Below are 15,538 nucleotides of genomic sequence, written 5' to 3' on the forward strand. Positions count from 1 at the left end.
AGCGCTTGAAAACATCGCAAACAATACGATTAGTTACACCAAAATGCATTTCGTCAACTGCATGTCACACTGAAGTTTGTCTGCAACAAATTACACCTGTGCTAACGCCCATTAAAACACCATTTCGTTCACCATTGTATAAAGTATCTCCACCCAAAAAGCGAGCAAAGAAAAGCATTTCTGCAAGGGCTCTTTTTGAGCAGCAGCCATCTTGTGAAAACTATGCCGTGGAATTCATGACGCTACTGAATAAGATTTTTTCTAAACATTTACAATGGATCAGTCAAAACGAAAAGCGAACAGAGAATACTATGAGAATACTACAACACAAGCAGCCAATTGAACGAGATACATATTCGTAAAATAGTTTGTACTAATGTATCTAAGATATGAAATAGTTGTATATCTACATCTCAAATATTAACTCTTATCAGATTCTACCACCTCCTTTTAATACCAATTTTATGAATTGTTATAGACTCTTCGAATGCTTTAAGAATGCTTTGTGCTATTTTATGCCAAATATAAATTATTTTAATGTTATGTCATGAAATAAAGTTTAATGTTAATAAAGAAGCCATTATGACATAGTGTTATATTTTATATGCAACATCATATAGAGGTCCTCAAATACATGTATGTGTTATTTAATCTTGACTGGGGTCAGAAGTTGCCACATGCAGGAAGTAAAATATTTTATTGCAGCTAAATAACTGATAAAATAACTTCCTACCGTACATGTGCCCATTTTGATGGGGGGGGGGGGGGGGCAGATATAAAACTGTTGTATTTATTTGTGTGTTTGTCATCTTGAATAGCAAATGCGTCAAAATAAAGTATGTTCGGACGATTTACAATTGTCATTGTTTATTGTGTCTGAATGTTTGAGAAAACTACAGAAATCTAAGAAAAATGACAATTACCAGAGTACATAAGGAGACTGAGCGGTTACTTTGCGCATAGTTATCCTTAAGGTAGCGCACCGCTAATGATTTCCCGCGATTTCTTTGAAGGTTGAAGAGCCTACTATTAGGTACCGTAGCCTAGTGGTTAAGGCGATAGACTAGACATCTTTTGGGATATTCCCGCGCAGGTTCGACGACGTATACTTTTTTGCGACGCGTTTTATTTATTTTCTAACGTAATTTGATTTAATATGGCATATAAGCTATATTTATTGTTAAATATGTTGCAATTTTTATGCACATTCTTCAATTATTAAAATTAAAACAACGTTATGGCGAAATTGGGTGATTTACTGTTGAAAATACGAACCATGCATGTTGCATTTTTATTTTTATTTCAAAAAGTATACGGTAAATCAGTCTATTTCTTGGTATTTTTGCTGTATATAGTGTTTCTATAAAAACTAAGTTTAAAATATGACTTAAATGATACTATTTTGAATTTTATGACACTTTGTTTTTAACCGACCCAATTTTTACTTGGCTGAAATCACTTACATTTCATGGCGCTCTTCCATAGATAAAAATTTGTAAAAAATAAATGTCTGTAAAATAATACTTATTTCATCTTGTTTAAACTTTAAACACCTTTACAGCATCTGTACACACCAACTGCATGCCCATATTTGGAAATTTGAATGAATTATGGAACTTTTATATACCCCAGGGGTGAAAATAAACTGGACAAAAGCCGAGCGTGGGGTCGGTTTTGAAAAAATCGGTATATTTTTTTAAAAAGCATGGAAAGCCTACCTACAAATTTGCATGTAGTTCAGTGAAATGATGCTGATTAAGAAAATAATTACTTAGATTATATTTGGATATGTGCCCATTAGAGGTGCGCTACCTTAATTTAGATATTATAAAATATGAGAATACCTTGATTTTCTTCATTAAGTGAGAGCTTTTTCCGCCATTTTGTGCGTACGATGTACTTTTGTGATCACGCGATTCCCCGCAGTGAATACATTGCGTTTTGAATTTTACATGAAAATAAGACAAAGCAGTTAACTAATAATATTTTATGATTGTATTAATTGTTGAAAGTGTATGCCAAAATCACAAATGTGTAAATATATGTTGTTTATGTGAAAAATGATTATTATAATCTATACTCTATAGATCTATATTTTGTATAATGGAAAAATAATGTTCGCACATTATAAAGGAAACAACGAAATATATGGCATATTTTTATTTGTTTCTTACTCGTTTTATTGCTTGAAGCTGATCCTATAGACGTAAATTGATAAAATAAAAAAGTAAATATGTTTTCCGTATATAGACATCCTTCCGCAAACAATACATGTCATGTGATAATGCATGTTCAAGAAGAAATAACTACTATTATGAGACCTGTATACAGTTTAATGTTAAGGAATAAGAGATCATTTACTAAAACGTTTGGCTCTTTTTCATATTTCATATGCCTATATATTTGTTCCACTTTGCAAGCGATCAACAACAAGCGATCAACACAACACTTAGTATACCTATAAAATTGAAAATAATAAACGACAATATTTGAGTACAACAAAAATAAACCGATATTTGCCGAATGCCGAATATACACACGAATAAACCATGCGATTAAGGCCGACATCGATACAAAGAAATTTAAAAACAAGTATGGATCATAATAAACGCAATATTATTTTAATTCCACAAGAAATTACTAATTAGCGCACTGGAACAAATCACGGAATGATTTTTATTTGTAACATATTAAATACATGATATATTGCACAATTCAATTGCTGTAATAATGCTGCATATAGACGGTCATCTGTGTATTTCGTTGTTCACTAATAAAAGTGAAAACCCATTGAGACACAAATAACACGTTCATTAAGTTATGGATTAAAGGGATCTTTTCACGCTTTGGTAAATTGACAAAATTGAAAAAAGTTGTTTCAGATTCGCAAATTTTCGTTATAGTTATGATATTTGTGAGGAAACAGTAATACTGAACATTTACCATGGTCTAATATAGCCATTATATGCATCTTTTGACGATTTTAAAAGCTAAAAATTATAAAGCGTTGCAACGCGAAACGATTGAATAATTTGGAGAGTTCTGTTTTTGTCGTTAAATTTTTTGAAACTACGAAGATTGCTTATATAACGTATAAAATACATAATGAATTTGTAAACGGCGGAATAGCTCAGTAGGCTAAAGCGTTTTTACTTCAGGACTCTGGCAGGACTGCAGGGGTCACTGGTTCGAAACCTGGTCCGGGCAATGTTCTTTTCCTTTTTTAAATTTTATTCTTGATTTTTTACTGGAGCTTTTACGATCCAATGTTTACATTTATCGATATAAAGCATTTAATGAATAAGTTAAAAAATGCCAAAATCTGCGAAAGGCCCCTTTAACATTAAATGTCTGAAATGTTTAGAAGAATATAATAGTGAAAGCTGATTACTTGTTGGAAACTCGCTTACGCAATTGTGATTGGAAAAACAATAACATTATCCAACCTGTCTTTCTTGAAAAACGCCTTTGCAACTCTTGGAAATTCCGTTGAAATCTTCTTTACAGTAGGATCATTGTCCGATTCAAAAGCGTCAGCTCGGTAATAACTGGTTGCTGGAAAACATTTAAGACCGCTTAGTATTATTTGGCGCTGTTATTATTTAATTGTTTAGCTTTATTTTACGAAATATTGTACAAAATTTTCGTTCATTGTGAGTAGTAATGTTACTTTAATTTTCGTTGATTTTGAGTAGTAATGTTACGTAAAAATGCTAAACAATTGAAAATCATTGTTCCTGATGGCAATTGCCGAAATTTCAATGCCAGATGTGGTTTGGTAAAATAGATGTTTGTGGATACAAAATGCTCGTTTTCATTATGGTTTTAATATGGTACCATTTTAGTGTTCGTGTGTCGTATGAATAGATATATTCGCAGGAAATTAACATGTAATTTATTGCGGCCACAAATAAATAAAAACGAGCGTTTTGTATATACAAAAATCTATGTAATCATACCACATCTAGCGTTAAAAATTTGGCTATTGCTATAAGGAACACTGCATGTTTAGATGTTAACTTTATTTTACGAAATACTTAACGAAATTTTCGCTTATTTTGAGCGTTATAGAGACTTAAATAATGTTTGTCCGAATTCTGTACTGAAAAAGTAATGATATTGATGTTAAAACAAAGCAAGTACTTAATATAACATTACAAACAAGATGTGTTTGTGAAACACTATGTCCCCCATATATTTGACCTTTGACTTTGAAGGATGACATTGACCTCTCACCACTCAAAATGTGCAGCTCCATGAGATACACATGCATGCCAAATATCAAGTTGCTATCTTCAATAATGCAAAAGTAATGGCAAATGTTAAAGTTTGACACAAACAAACAAACCAACAAACAAACAGGGCAAAACAATATGTCCCCTAATATAGACATGGGGACATAAATATCAATTGTCATTTGACCCGTAAATAGATAAAGTAATACAAATCGGAATAACTTAAAGTGCGGACTACTGTTCTGCCACCTTTCGATTTAATCCGTTAGTAACAGTATCAACTCACCACTCCTGATATTTGTATGCATCAAATTTCCTCTGGAAAGTCCTTCGTCAAAGTTAACGTGTCCGCTGGACATTCCTTCGTCGAAGTCTCCGCGGGACATTCTTTCATAAAAGTGTCTCGATTGGTTCTATACATAAGTGTTAATAAAAAGTAATATCAATATATTTTTGATGAATTTTAAACAGCACTTACATATCATTTCAACCATGAAGTGTTAAAGTGACATTAGACGCATCTAACAGTATATGCTATGTTTATAGGTGTCTATCGCAACCGTTGTTTATTTTTGGTGTTTTTTTTACTTCATATACACTTATATTTGTTAATGCAGCATCAACATACTAAAACAATATCAAAGAGGAACATAATGCATTTGAATATAAACCGTACTTTCGTTTGAAAACTGCAGACAGAAATGAATCTTAATTTAGTTTTAGTGCAGATTCGTTCATACGACACAAATACACAATTTTGTTTTACGGATCATTGTAATTTCCCGCAACGATATCTATTCATACGACACACGAACACATACTCTGATCCTAATAAAAAAGACAGTTCCGCTCGGCTTAGAAGTAAAATATCGAATATAATATATATTTTTTATAAACAACTGGTAGCAAGATGGGTTGCAGATAATTGGTCAGTAACCACATTTTAACTTACCTTTTTGACCTGTTAATTCTTTTCAACTCAACTCAACAGTGAAAAATGCCCATAATTTTATTTTACGAAATTTACTGAAGTAAACACTATTTGATTTCTAGTATCATATACAGATTGTTAAAGTTATATTATGGGCATCTTACAGTTTATAGGTATCTATCGCAACCGTTGTTTATTTTTGGTGTTTTCACTTAATATACACTTATATTTGTTAATGCAGCATCAACATATTAAAACAATATCCCAGATAGAGAAAGATAATGCATTTTAATATCAACCGTACTTGCGTTTTGACAACTGACGACAGAAATGATTCGATTTACGATGTTAATCTTAATCTAGTTTTAGTGCAAATTTATTCATACGACACACAGACACTATTTTGTTTTACGGATCATATCGACTTAGAGGACTGTGTGAGTCATGTAAAATATCGAATATAATATATATATATATATATATATATATATATATATATATATATATATATATATATATATATATATATATATATTTATAAACAACTGGTAGCAAGATGAATTGCAGATAATTGGTCATTAACCACATCTTAACTAACTCTTTTGACCTGTTAATTATTTTATTATTTTATAATTAAGCCGTGAATAAAAAGAAATATCTTAAAACAATATATACGACCTTGTTTATGGCTGGTGTTGGTGAAATATAGAGAGTTATATCAACGAGATCAATGATTGCGAATTTCTTTTCATGCGCAGTTCTTAGCTGCATCACAAGCAAACCAATTACGGGATGTTGCCCGTGGTTTATGTCGCATATTTAGAGATTCATAATCATATATCTCTAGATAAAGACCATATTTACAAAATAAGAATAGAAATGAAAACATATCAATTAACCAGCAACACGCGAATCATCCGTACATATCTGAAATATGTATACGCGCGTTTAGCAAACAGACCTGGTTTGCCGGGCATATATTTTTTATTTTAGTATAAATAGTATCGTGTGTCATCTCGTTCATGTTTAATATATTGGTCTATTTGGTGGAATAATTCTTATTAAATTACTCATTAATAAAACTGTTCATGAATTTGTGTTGAAAAACATTAAAAATCTATTATTGACTTTTTATATCGCCGCATATCTTTTAGATATGTTTGGTCAATCTAAATTCAAGTTCACTTAGTAAACGCGATATCGTTTATATAACGATTTTCTTACTGACCACGAACTGACATTCATATAATAAATTGATGACTAAAAATACCAGTATCATCAGTATGCCAGTTTTGCCTTGTTAGGCTTAAGATCCAGAAAGTTCTACATTCACATTGAATATAGCCTTCGAATTCCATTTATTGTTGCATTACTAAATAGCAAAACAAGCCGATTTAAGCTGTTAGTAAGTTTTGACACGAGTGTTACCAAGTCTCTCATGGGCGAAGCCATTGTGGTAGAAAGTGATCTATTCACATCGAATATATCCTTCTAATTCCATCCATTGTTGTCATTAGCGAAGATTTAGTGAATAAATAATTCATATATCAGAAATGGCAACTTCTAAATAGCGAAACAGGCCAATTTATGCAGTTAGAAAGTTTTGACTCGAGACTTTCATGGGGGCGGCCATTGTTGACTGAAACACGAACGACAACTCTGCTAGGAGAATGTTATCAATGAAAATCAACGAGGGTGAGGTATTTCATTTGAAAAATCGAGTTATCTCAATCGGACTGGCTCGGTCTTTTACATAGGTCGCCATTGTGAAGAATTTTTTGATGGTTATCATACCTTAGAGGATGCTGTTCCAGCATCGTCAAAAATCAGGAGCAGTTGTATTTTAAAGAAAATTTCTTAGTCAAAGGCACGTTAATTCGTCAAAATAAATTGACCAAAACAAAACTGGCACTTGATCTGCAAGTCATGTATCAGACTCAACACCAAAAATTCAGGTTACTATATGCAAGCGTTGAGGAAAACGTCTTGACAACTGTTATTCTAGAAAAAAAAGTGAAACACTCGTTACTACGCAAAAAATCAATTACTGGAACGAAACTCAAAAATGATCCGTAAGTCATGCAGGGAGATTCACACACCAAAATTTGAAAAGTATCTGAAGGCGTTTAGGTAAAAAAGAACGGAAACGGAATGCCGGACGGACAGACAGACGTAAAGACAGTCCGACGTGTTTCACCCTTCTACCCTTCTAACGGAGGCATTCATAGTAAAAAGTAAATAATAAGTGTCAAAACCACTTTCATCGGTAAATAAATTATTACTTAAATTTTAAATATATATACTTATTCAAGGGAAAAACATCAAACGTACTTCCGGCGATCTGGATGTTTGTTTACTTCGGCAAAGATTTTAAGCCCAAAACATTGTTCGCAAGTTTGATGATGATACGATAAAAACGAATTTCAGTTAAAAGGACAACATCTTAAATTTGCCAATTTCAATAAGTAAAGTGAAATTCAGAAGTGTGTTCATGTGATCTGTATGTTTGTCGATTTTGATCAAAACTAAATGCCCACAAACATCATCGCTAAGTTTCACAATGATCCGATTTTAAAGCGATTATATACGATTTTGTCAAATAAATGAATTTATATAAGATGTGTAAAAACGTATTATATATATCTTTCAATATAAAATAAAATAAAAGTTCAGAGCAACATGTGTTGGAAAATGCGAAATCAAGCCAGATATTTAATTCTGAATTCGAAAACGGCTGTACAGTCGAATTTGCCAGCATGTATATCATTCATGTACGATGTGAATCTAAACTTAGTTTGACGGTTCATTTTAAAGTTCTGCAACGATATTTATTCATAGGACACACGAACACTAACTCTGGTCCTAATAAAAAGACGAATGCTTCGGTTATTGTAGGAAAATATGTTCGTCACAATCGACTCGGGGCGCTAATTTGTCTTTGCTGCATTTTATGAAATTGGTATTTAATGTATAATTTTTCTTGCCTATTTTGTGTTATTGTTACATATTTTATCAATTTATTATAATTAAACGCATATACAAAATCGTATATACTCGCTTTAAATGTTTGAGTTACAGAGCAGAAACTGTTGATAAACCCATTTTGTTAAGTCTATGCCTATTTCTCCAAAGTTATTGTAGTTAACTGGATGATTATCAAACTTGGTCAGGAAAGTATGCTCAGAATCAATACCAACACGTTTCATGATGATCCGATTTAAGCTGTCACGATTGTATACCCGAACACATTATCATAAAATTTCACGATGATCCAATATAAATTGTTTGGGTTTGATAGACAAGCTTATTTTTGCCATTATTTAAGTTCAAGGGCCGGAATTAAGAAGTCATCTACCTTATTATGTATCTTGGCCGACATATGATTCCCCAAAACATTGTCATCAAGTTTATTTATTGTTTGATTTGAACTTTTTGTTTTCAAAAAAAAAAATCCGAATTCAAAGATAGACTTTCTCGTTTCTTGCGCAGTTCATAGCTGCATAATAAGCAAATCAATTACGGGATTTTGCCCAGATTTCGTGTCTTACTTCATATTATACTATGTTATTGATCATGTATCTCTAGATAGATAACATAAATACAAAGAAGAATCGAAGTGAACTGAAAATATATCAATCAACCGACAACACGCGAATCATCCGTACATATTTGAAATATGCGAACATACCTGTTTTAGTGGTTTGTCGGTCATTGATTTTTTAATTGGACTATAAATAGTAGCATTAATCACTGCACTCATGCTTAAAGTGATATTATTGCATAAACTCTATCTAAAATGCCCTCTGGCGGGGTGCAGAAACTTGGCAAAAGGAGGGCTTGAACGGGAGATATCGTGTATTAACAATGCGATTCACGTGCCGTTCAAGCCCTGCAATGTGTTTTTCATATCCATAATCTGGTCTACGCGCAGTTACTTCCCTTCTCCAGCCTTCGACGACTTTCCAAGCATAAATGGGGAAATGAATAAGCACAGTTTCATCATGCATGCAGGGATAATGACTATTTTAATCCACTTTTCAAGTTATACCATCTTCACTCTCTTGACAACAGCTTAATTTTATTGGCAACGTCAATGAAGTTAAGGTTATTTACTCAACACTTTCAAAAGACTATGCTGTAAATGTAAGTGTTTATGTACCTTCAACGTTCCTGCTGTAAATTCCAAAATAATTCCTCATTTCTAACTTTGCGCGGCTGTATTTCAACTTTGCATTTATCCACTGTTTAAACACATTGTAAATCGAAAACTGCCTATCCGAAGGTAAAGGCTCGTCATTTCGGATGATGACCGAGTGAGGCATATGTAAAACACAACCTTTAACTGTATTGAAATAATCCAATTATTTTGTCGATTTGAATGAACAAAACATATTGAATTCACTGTTATATAAAATTATTTTGGTATGTGTGATTTGTTTATGCAATAATAGCGAAAATACACATTTTCTCGGACATGATCATCTGCGGGCGCTCTCAAAATCCGTTCCGGATTTTTCGAGCGCCCGCAGATGATCATGCCCTCGAAAACGTGTATTATCCCTATATTATGCGCGTCTAACAGTATATGCTATGTTTATAGTTGCCTATCGCATCGGTTGTTTATTTTTGGTGTTTTCACTTGATATACACTTATATTTGTTAATAATGCATCAACATACTAAAACAATATCCCGGAAAGAGAAAACTAATGCATTTGAATATCAACCGTACTTTCGTTTGACAACTGATCATGCATGTACGATGTGAATATAAATTTAGTTTTATTGCAGATTCGTTCATATCTAATCATACCAACACTAACTCCGATCCTTATATAAAGACAGTTCCGCCCGGCTTAAAGGACTGTACAGTCATGTAAAATATCGAATATAATATATATTTTTTTTATAAACAATTGGTAACAAGATGCGTTGCAGCTAATTGGTCATTTACCACATTTTAACTAACTCTTTTGACCTGTTATTTTTTCAGCTCAATTCAACAGTGAAAAATGCGCATGATATCACTTTCATAAATTGGTCAATATGGTGGAATAATTCTAATACATTATTCAGTAATGAAACTGTTGAAAACACATATACAAATCTATTATTGATTATATAAATCGCCGAATATCTTTCATATATTTTTGGTAAATCTAAATTCAAGTTCACCTACTTAACGCGATAGCGTTTATATAACGATTCTCTTACTGACCCCGAACTGACCTTGGTGCTTTGCAACGCATTTAAGTGAGATAACAATTCCGCTGCTTGAGCAACGGCTTGTTTAAAGCCTCTATAACGCTCAAAAGCAACGAAAATTTCGTTTAAGTATTTCGTAAAATAAACACCTAAACAATCAGTGTTCCTTAGAGCAATAGCCACCATTTCAACGCTAGATGTGGTACGATAACATAGATTTTTGTAGATACAAAATGATCGTTTTTATTTATTTGTGACAAATTAGTTCCATTTTAATATCCCGCAAATATATCTATTCATACGACACACGAACACTAACATCATTTACATGGAACCATGAATAGATATCGTCGCGGGAAATTAAAATGGAAATAATAATAAAAGCCAATAATAAAAACGAGCATTTTGTATCTACAAACATTTTTTTACCAGACAACATCTGGCGTTGAAATTTCGGCAATTGCGATAAGGAACACTCATTTGTAATTGTTTAACTTTATTTTACGAAATATGGTACGAAATTTTCGTTGATTTTGAGTATTAACGGGGCTTCAAAGGGTCGCAGTTAATATGTTTAACGGACAATTTAGATTTTTTTCCCCGTCAAAACGCAATCATGATAGGGAACAACAATTCTTACGTGATCTTAAACATACTAGTGCACATAATTACCTTAGTAAAAACGCTTTGACGCTGACAATCTTCTAAATATAAAGGGGCACACACAAACTGTATTGATGTCAGTGTGAGTGTGAAACTGTTCGTTATCAAATTGTAAAAAATATGTGCTTAAATCGATTTCTGAATCAAAACGATGCACGAGTTTGAAAAATAATTTATCGTCGCAAAAAATACATTTTTTAAATGTTTTTATATTGTTAATGAAGAGACGTGGGTTGGTACTCGGGTATTTTCATGTCCGACCTTCAAAACATTTTATTTTCGGATATAAATATCATTGGTACAGTGAAATCCGTGATATTGTTCTGTGTTTATTTGGGATACTATGGACTTTGTTATGTATATAATTGGAACATATTTTCGTTTTGAGCTTTGTTGTGTAATTAATAATCCTGTGTTTGTCCAAAACGTTTACAGCCAACTATATTTTTACTTAAAACATTATTAAAACATAATTAAACGTTATAATCTCAAAGATATAGACTACCACAGATTATGCTTAAAGCGAGATTATACGATTTTTTATATGTGTTAAATTGTATTCTAACACGGCACGCGGCTTGTTTTCTATAGACAAAGAAGGAAATCAAGTGTGGGTTATTCTGCAATAACTTATGGGCGGAGCTTAATGTTTCGAAAATAGTTCCGAATAAATAAAGAAAATATTGCAGTAAAATGCACGTGCTAAAACCCGCCCTTAAAGAAATGTAATAAATGTAGCATGTATATAAATGTAATGAAACAACAAATTGTATATTTGGTGATAAGTAGCATAATCACACCTACAAAGAATGTTAATGGTTAGGAAGCGTAATTCAGAAAACATTTATAGCATGTCAGCTTTTCAGTAGCATCAATAAACGTGACGTCATTAAGTTTCTACGATTCTTGTTTTCAATGAAAGTGACGTCATTTGCAAAATATTTATGAATGAAAACAACGTCATATGTTTGTACAATTCAATGATGTCACTAAATAATGAACTTTGTACTAAGAAGGGCGGAGTATTGAAAATATAGTTCACGTCCTAAAGCTTGAACCAAATCAATCAGAATCGTGTTGGAATCGAAATAATATTTTTCTATGATTCGCACTCGTGATTTAATTCCTTCGCATCTATACTCCTTACTGTGGGTTATTCGACAACAAACCATGATAGAAAAATAATCTTTCTTAAATATATTGATAAAATATGTTTCAATAACACAAAATAAGCAAGACAAATTATACATTGAAGACGAACTTCGACAAATTAGCGCCCCGAGCCGATTGTGACCAAGATATTTCGTACATATTTTCCTACAATAACCGAAGAATTCGTCTTTTTAGTTAGTGTTCGTGTGTCGTATGAATAGATATCGTTGCATGAATTTAAAATGAACCGTTAAACTAAATTTAGATTCACATCGTGCATGCATGATTTACATGCTGGCGAATTCGACTGTACAGACATTTTCGCTTTCAGAATTAAATATCTGGCTTATTTCGCATTTTTCGAAACATGTTCTTCTTAACTTGTTTTTTAATTTATATTGAAATATGTGTTTAATAAGTTTTTTAAAGTTTTATATAAATTAATAAATATTTGACAAAATCGTATAATCTCGCTTTAAAAATAAATCATATTTACCGTTTCACTGAGTGGATCAGTGACAGTGGCTAACTTCTGAAGCTGATTATTGATTACGTCAGATTCAATCTTCAATTTGGCTTCTTTTTCAATTAGTTTCTTAAGAGAGACGCTGTAAACACACGTTGAAGGAAACTGTGTCAAATACAATGACATATTGCGTAGAACATATTTAACAATTGCAGTTGGAATAGTTTTCAGTGTCGTTGAGTGAAAAGTTACGACTGTAAAGTTAACATGATCTGTTAAAAACAAATATCAAAGCCATGAGCCTTGTTGTTTCAAAGAATATGTTGTTTAAATTTTGTTTAGTCCATAAGTCTCAACTAACCATTTGCCTCCGGGAGTGGCTAGTTTTGACCAGAGGTTCATGCATTTTCAAACACCTTTGTGAAGGCTCTCAGGTTGATATTACACACAAATATGTTTAATTCATGTTGATAAATTTTGAGTTCAAACGGGACATAGCTGTAGAAAGTTTTTAACAAAGTCTAATCAGGATGCAGGATCTCGTGACTTTCTGGGGTTTACCCTTTCAACTATAAGTGCTTTAAACACGACGGTAAGTGGTGCTTTATTTCAAATAACCTTTTTTAAACAATTGTTCTTAAGAATTTTAACTAGTGCATAAAAGACAGCTTTTATCCTGCTTATGGAAATATGAAATACATCAGACTAACTTTATTTAATAAGCCTGTGTTCTTGTTCAAAATTCGATTTGTACTACACGGTTTTGCTTTGCAGAACGTGTCAACGATTTCATACGTATTCAAGGAGTTATTCTTATACCTTAAGATATAGGCACAAACTGCAAGAAAAAAAACTGCATTTTATGCACTAAAGATTTTTTCAAATGTTTTTCAATAACTTGAGATATTCGCAAAAGTAAAGTTCTGAACGGTGTGGTTACATTCTGTCAAGCCCGTGTGTAACCCTCTGAAAACCCCCGTTGATTCTGCACCTTGTAATTGCACCTGTGCAACTAAATATGTATCGTAATTTTAGTCAGTCGGACGGAAGTTCGTAATTCAGTACGCACTTATATACCTTATTTTGGGCATATAATAAAGTAATAAAATAGCAACCACCCTTTGCTATATAGAATATGTGGTGTCAGATAACATGACGTTTATCACGCTCGGGATGACGATGAACATTCGCTAATATGTCTCGTTATTCACGCGCTCCTGCTTTTTCTCAATAAAATTTCCATTCCACTCTTACCTTAGATAAAAAATATATTAAAACATAACAACCAGCATACTTGTAATCGTCGGTTTTAGGAGAATCTTGCTTGAGCATCTGAATTGTGGCCGTAAGTATCCTATAGAAAATCAAGAAAAGTTATATGTATTATTGTCCTACTAGAGATATCAAGTTGCATGTTTGAAGAAAAATTGAACTTACGGAGTATAGTCAATGTACTTTGTTCGCGTACTTCACTGTTTATTAATTATTTATTATTTATTGTTATGCTTAGGTGGGCTTAGATTATTGTGTATAATACACCTTGTATACTTATCCAAATATGTTTCGACCACAGTTACGCTTTAGTTGAATATAATGTAAAATAAATTAGATTGCGATGTACCCATGTCTCTTTTCCATCACTTCTTTGTACTGATGCAGCTGCCGAACTTCTTCCTTTTTACGACATAACCTAGAAAATAATCATACTTCAATTGAAGTTTAGTAAACACACCACAAGGTATACAGGTTTGGATTATTATTTCTTATGGTTTTAATTTAACAAAGCAAATTATATATGTTTTGTGATAGGTCTTACTCTTCTTGCAATAGTTCCTTCTCTTTCTGTATGTTGCAGACTCTGAAATCAAACAAAACATATGATAACTAGATATCTATAATATTGATGTTCCAATATGAATAATTATGTTACCTTCAAACAGCAACAAACAACACATACGAAACCAAACTTACTTCATAGCATTCTCCAGTTGTTGTACTTTAGTTTTCTCGAATTTCTCTACGAGCTCATCAAACTCTTTACAAATTATGTTTTCTGCTCGTTCGAACTTTTGTTTCATTTCTTCTGGTATTCTTCTATGTAATTGTTCCCTGAATTGCAAGTATATATTTTATAGTACCTGTTAACAGTTTGAATGTGAAAAACTACCTTTTCGCAAAGTACTTTTCTTTTTTTTTTCAAGAGAATTACAACGTTTACTAGTGTAAAGTGTTGCTAAATAAGCGTTGGTAAAACCTATACACTGTTTTAAGAACAAAGCCTACATATTTAAATGAAAATTACAAGCTATGAAGACAAATTTCAATAGTGAAAATAAACCTTAGTGCGTTTTGTCTACTTTAATATTTGTATTTTTATCATGAAAGCATTACGAACGCATTTGTGAGGTCTCGAAACAATGCGACACTGAACCGTTGTCGCTTGTATTATTCATAGAAATAGGAGCAAGAAAACTAATGCAAGTCAAAACGGGAAAAAAACATTGAACAAGTGCTTATTGTTAGAAGAAATTGAATATACATACTGTACATGTATGAAATCCATTCATGTTTATATCAGAGCATGAAACCAACAGTTTGTATTATGCGGATTTCAATTGACATGCTTGTTTCTATGAGATTTGGATTTAAACATAAAGGCGTAATGTTCCTTTGGAAATGTGATCGTAATTTTTGTGTGTATCTTGAATGTAAAAGGTCTGTTTAATCAAACGTCATATGGAGCGCGTGATCTTAACAGGCTAAAAAGACCCGAAAATAATCTTTAAGTATGGTAGCGCGGAAAAAATGAATAGGAAGTTGCTACCATAATGCTCAAATCCGTACATATTCAAAACGTAAAAGCAAATTAAGTTCTTTGAAATTGGAA

At 32.3% G+C, this 15,538-nt stretch overlaps 1 protein-coding gene across 6 annotated transcripts in view; it reads right to left on the reverse strand.

The window, feature by feature from the left end:
* The window catches only part of LOC127858091 (uncharacterized), a 241,560-nt gene that overhangs the window by 128,582 nt on the left and 97,440 nt on the right, over positions 1-15,538 (reverse strand). Inside the window, exons 2-4 of one of the 6 annotated variants that reach the window (XM_052394987.1) lie at positions 14,468-14,509; positions 14,273-14,341; positions 13,946-14,005 (exon numbers count right to left, since the gene is read on the reverse strand). The exons of 3 other annotated variants lie outside the window; for them this stretch is intronic. In XM_052394987.1, coding sequence (XP_052250947.1) covers positions 13,946-14,005; positions 14,273-14,341; positions 14,468-14,509 — 171 coding nt within the window. The remainder of the gene's footprint in view (positions 1-13,945; positions 14,006-14,272; positions 14,342-14,467; positions 14,510-15,538) is intronic. 2 more of the 6 variants (XM_052394989.1, XM_052394986.1) reach the window with 2 other exon arrangements.

Source organism: Dreissena polymorpha, chromosome 14 (genome assembly GCF_020536995.1).
Source record: "Dreissena polymorpha isolate Duluth1 chromosome 14, UMN_Dpol_1.0, whole genome shotgun sequence".
Taxonomy (NCBI): Eukaryota; Metazoa; Mollusca; class Bivalvia; order Myida; family Dreissenidae; genus Dreissena; species Dreissena polymorpha.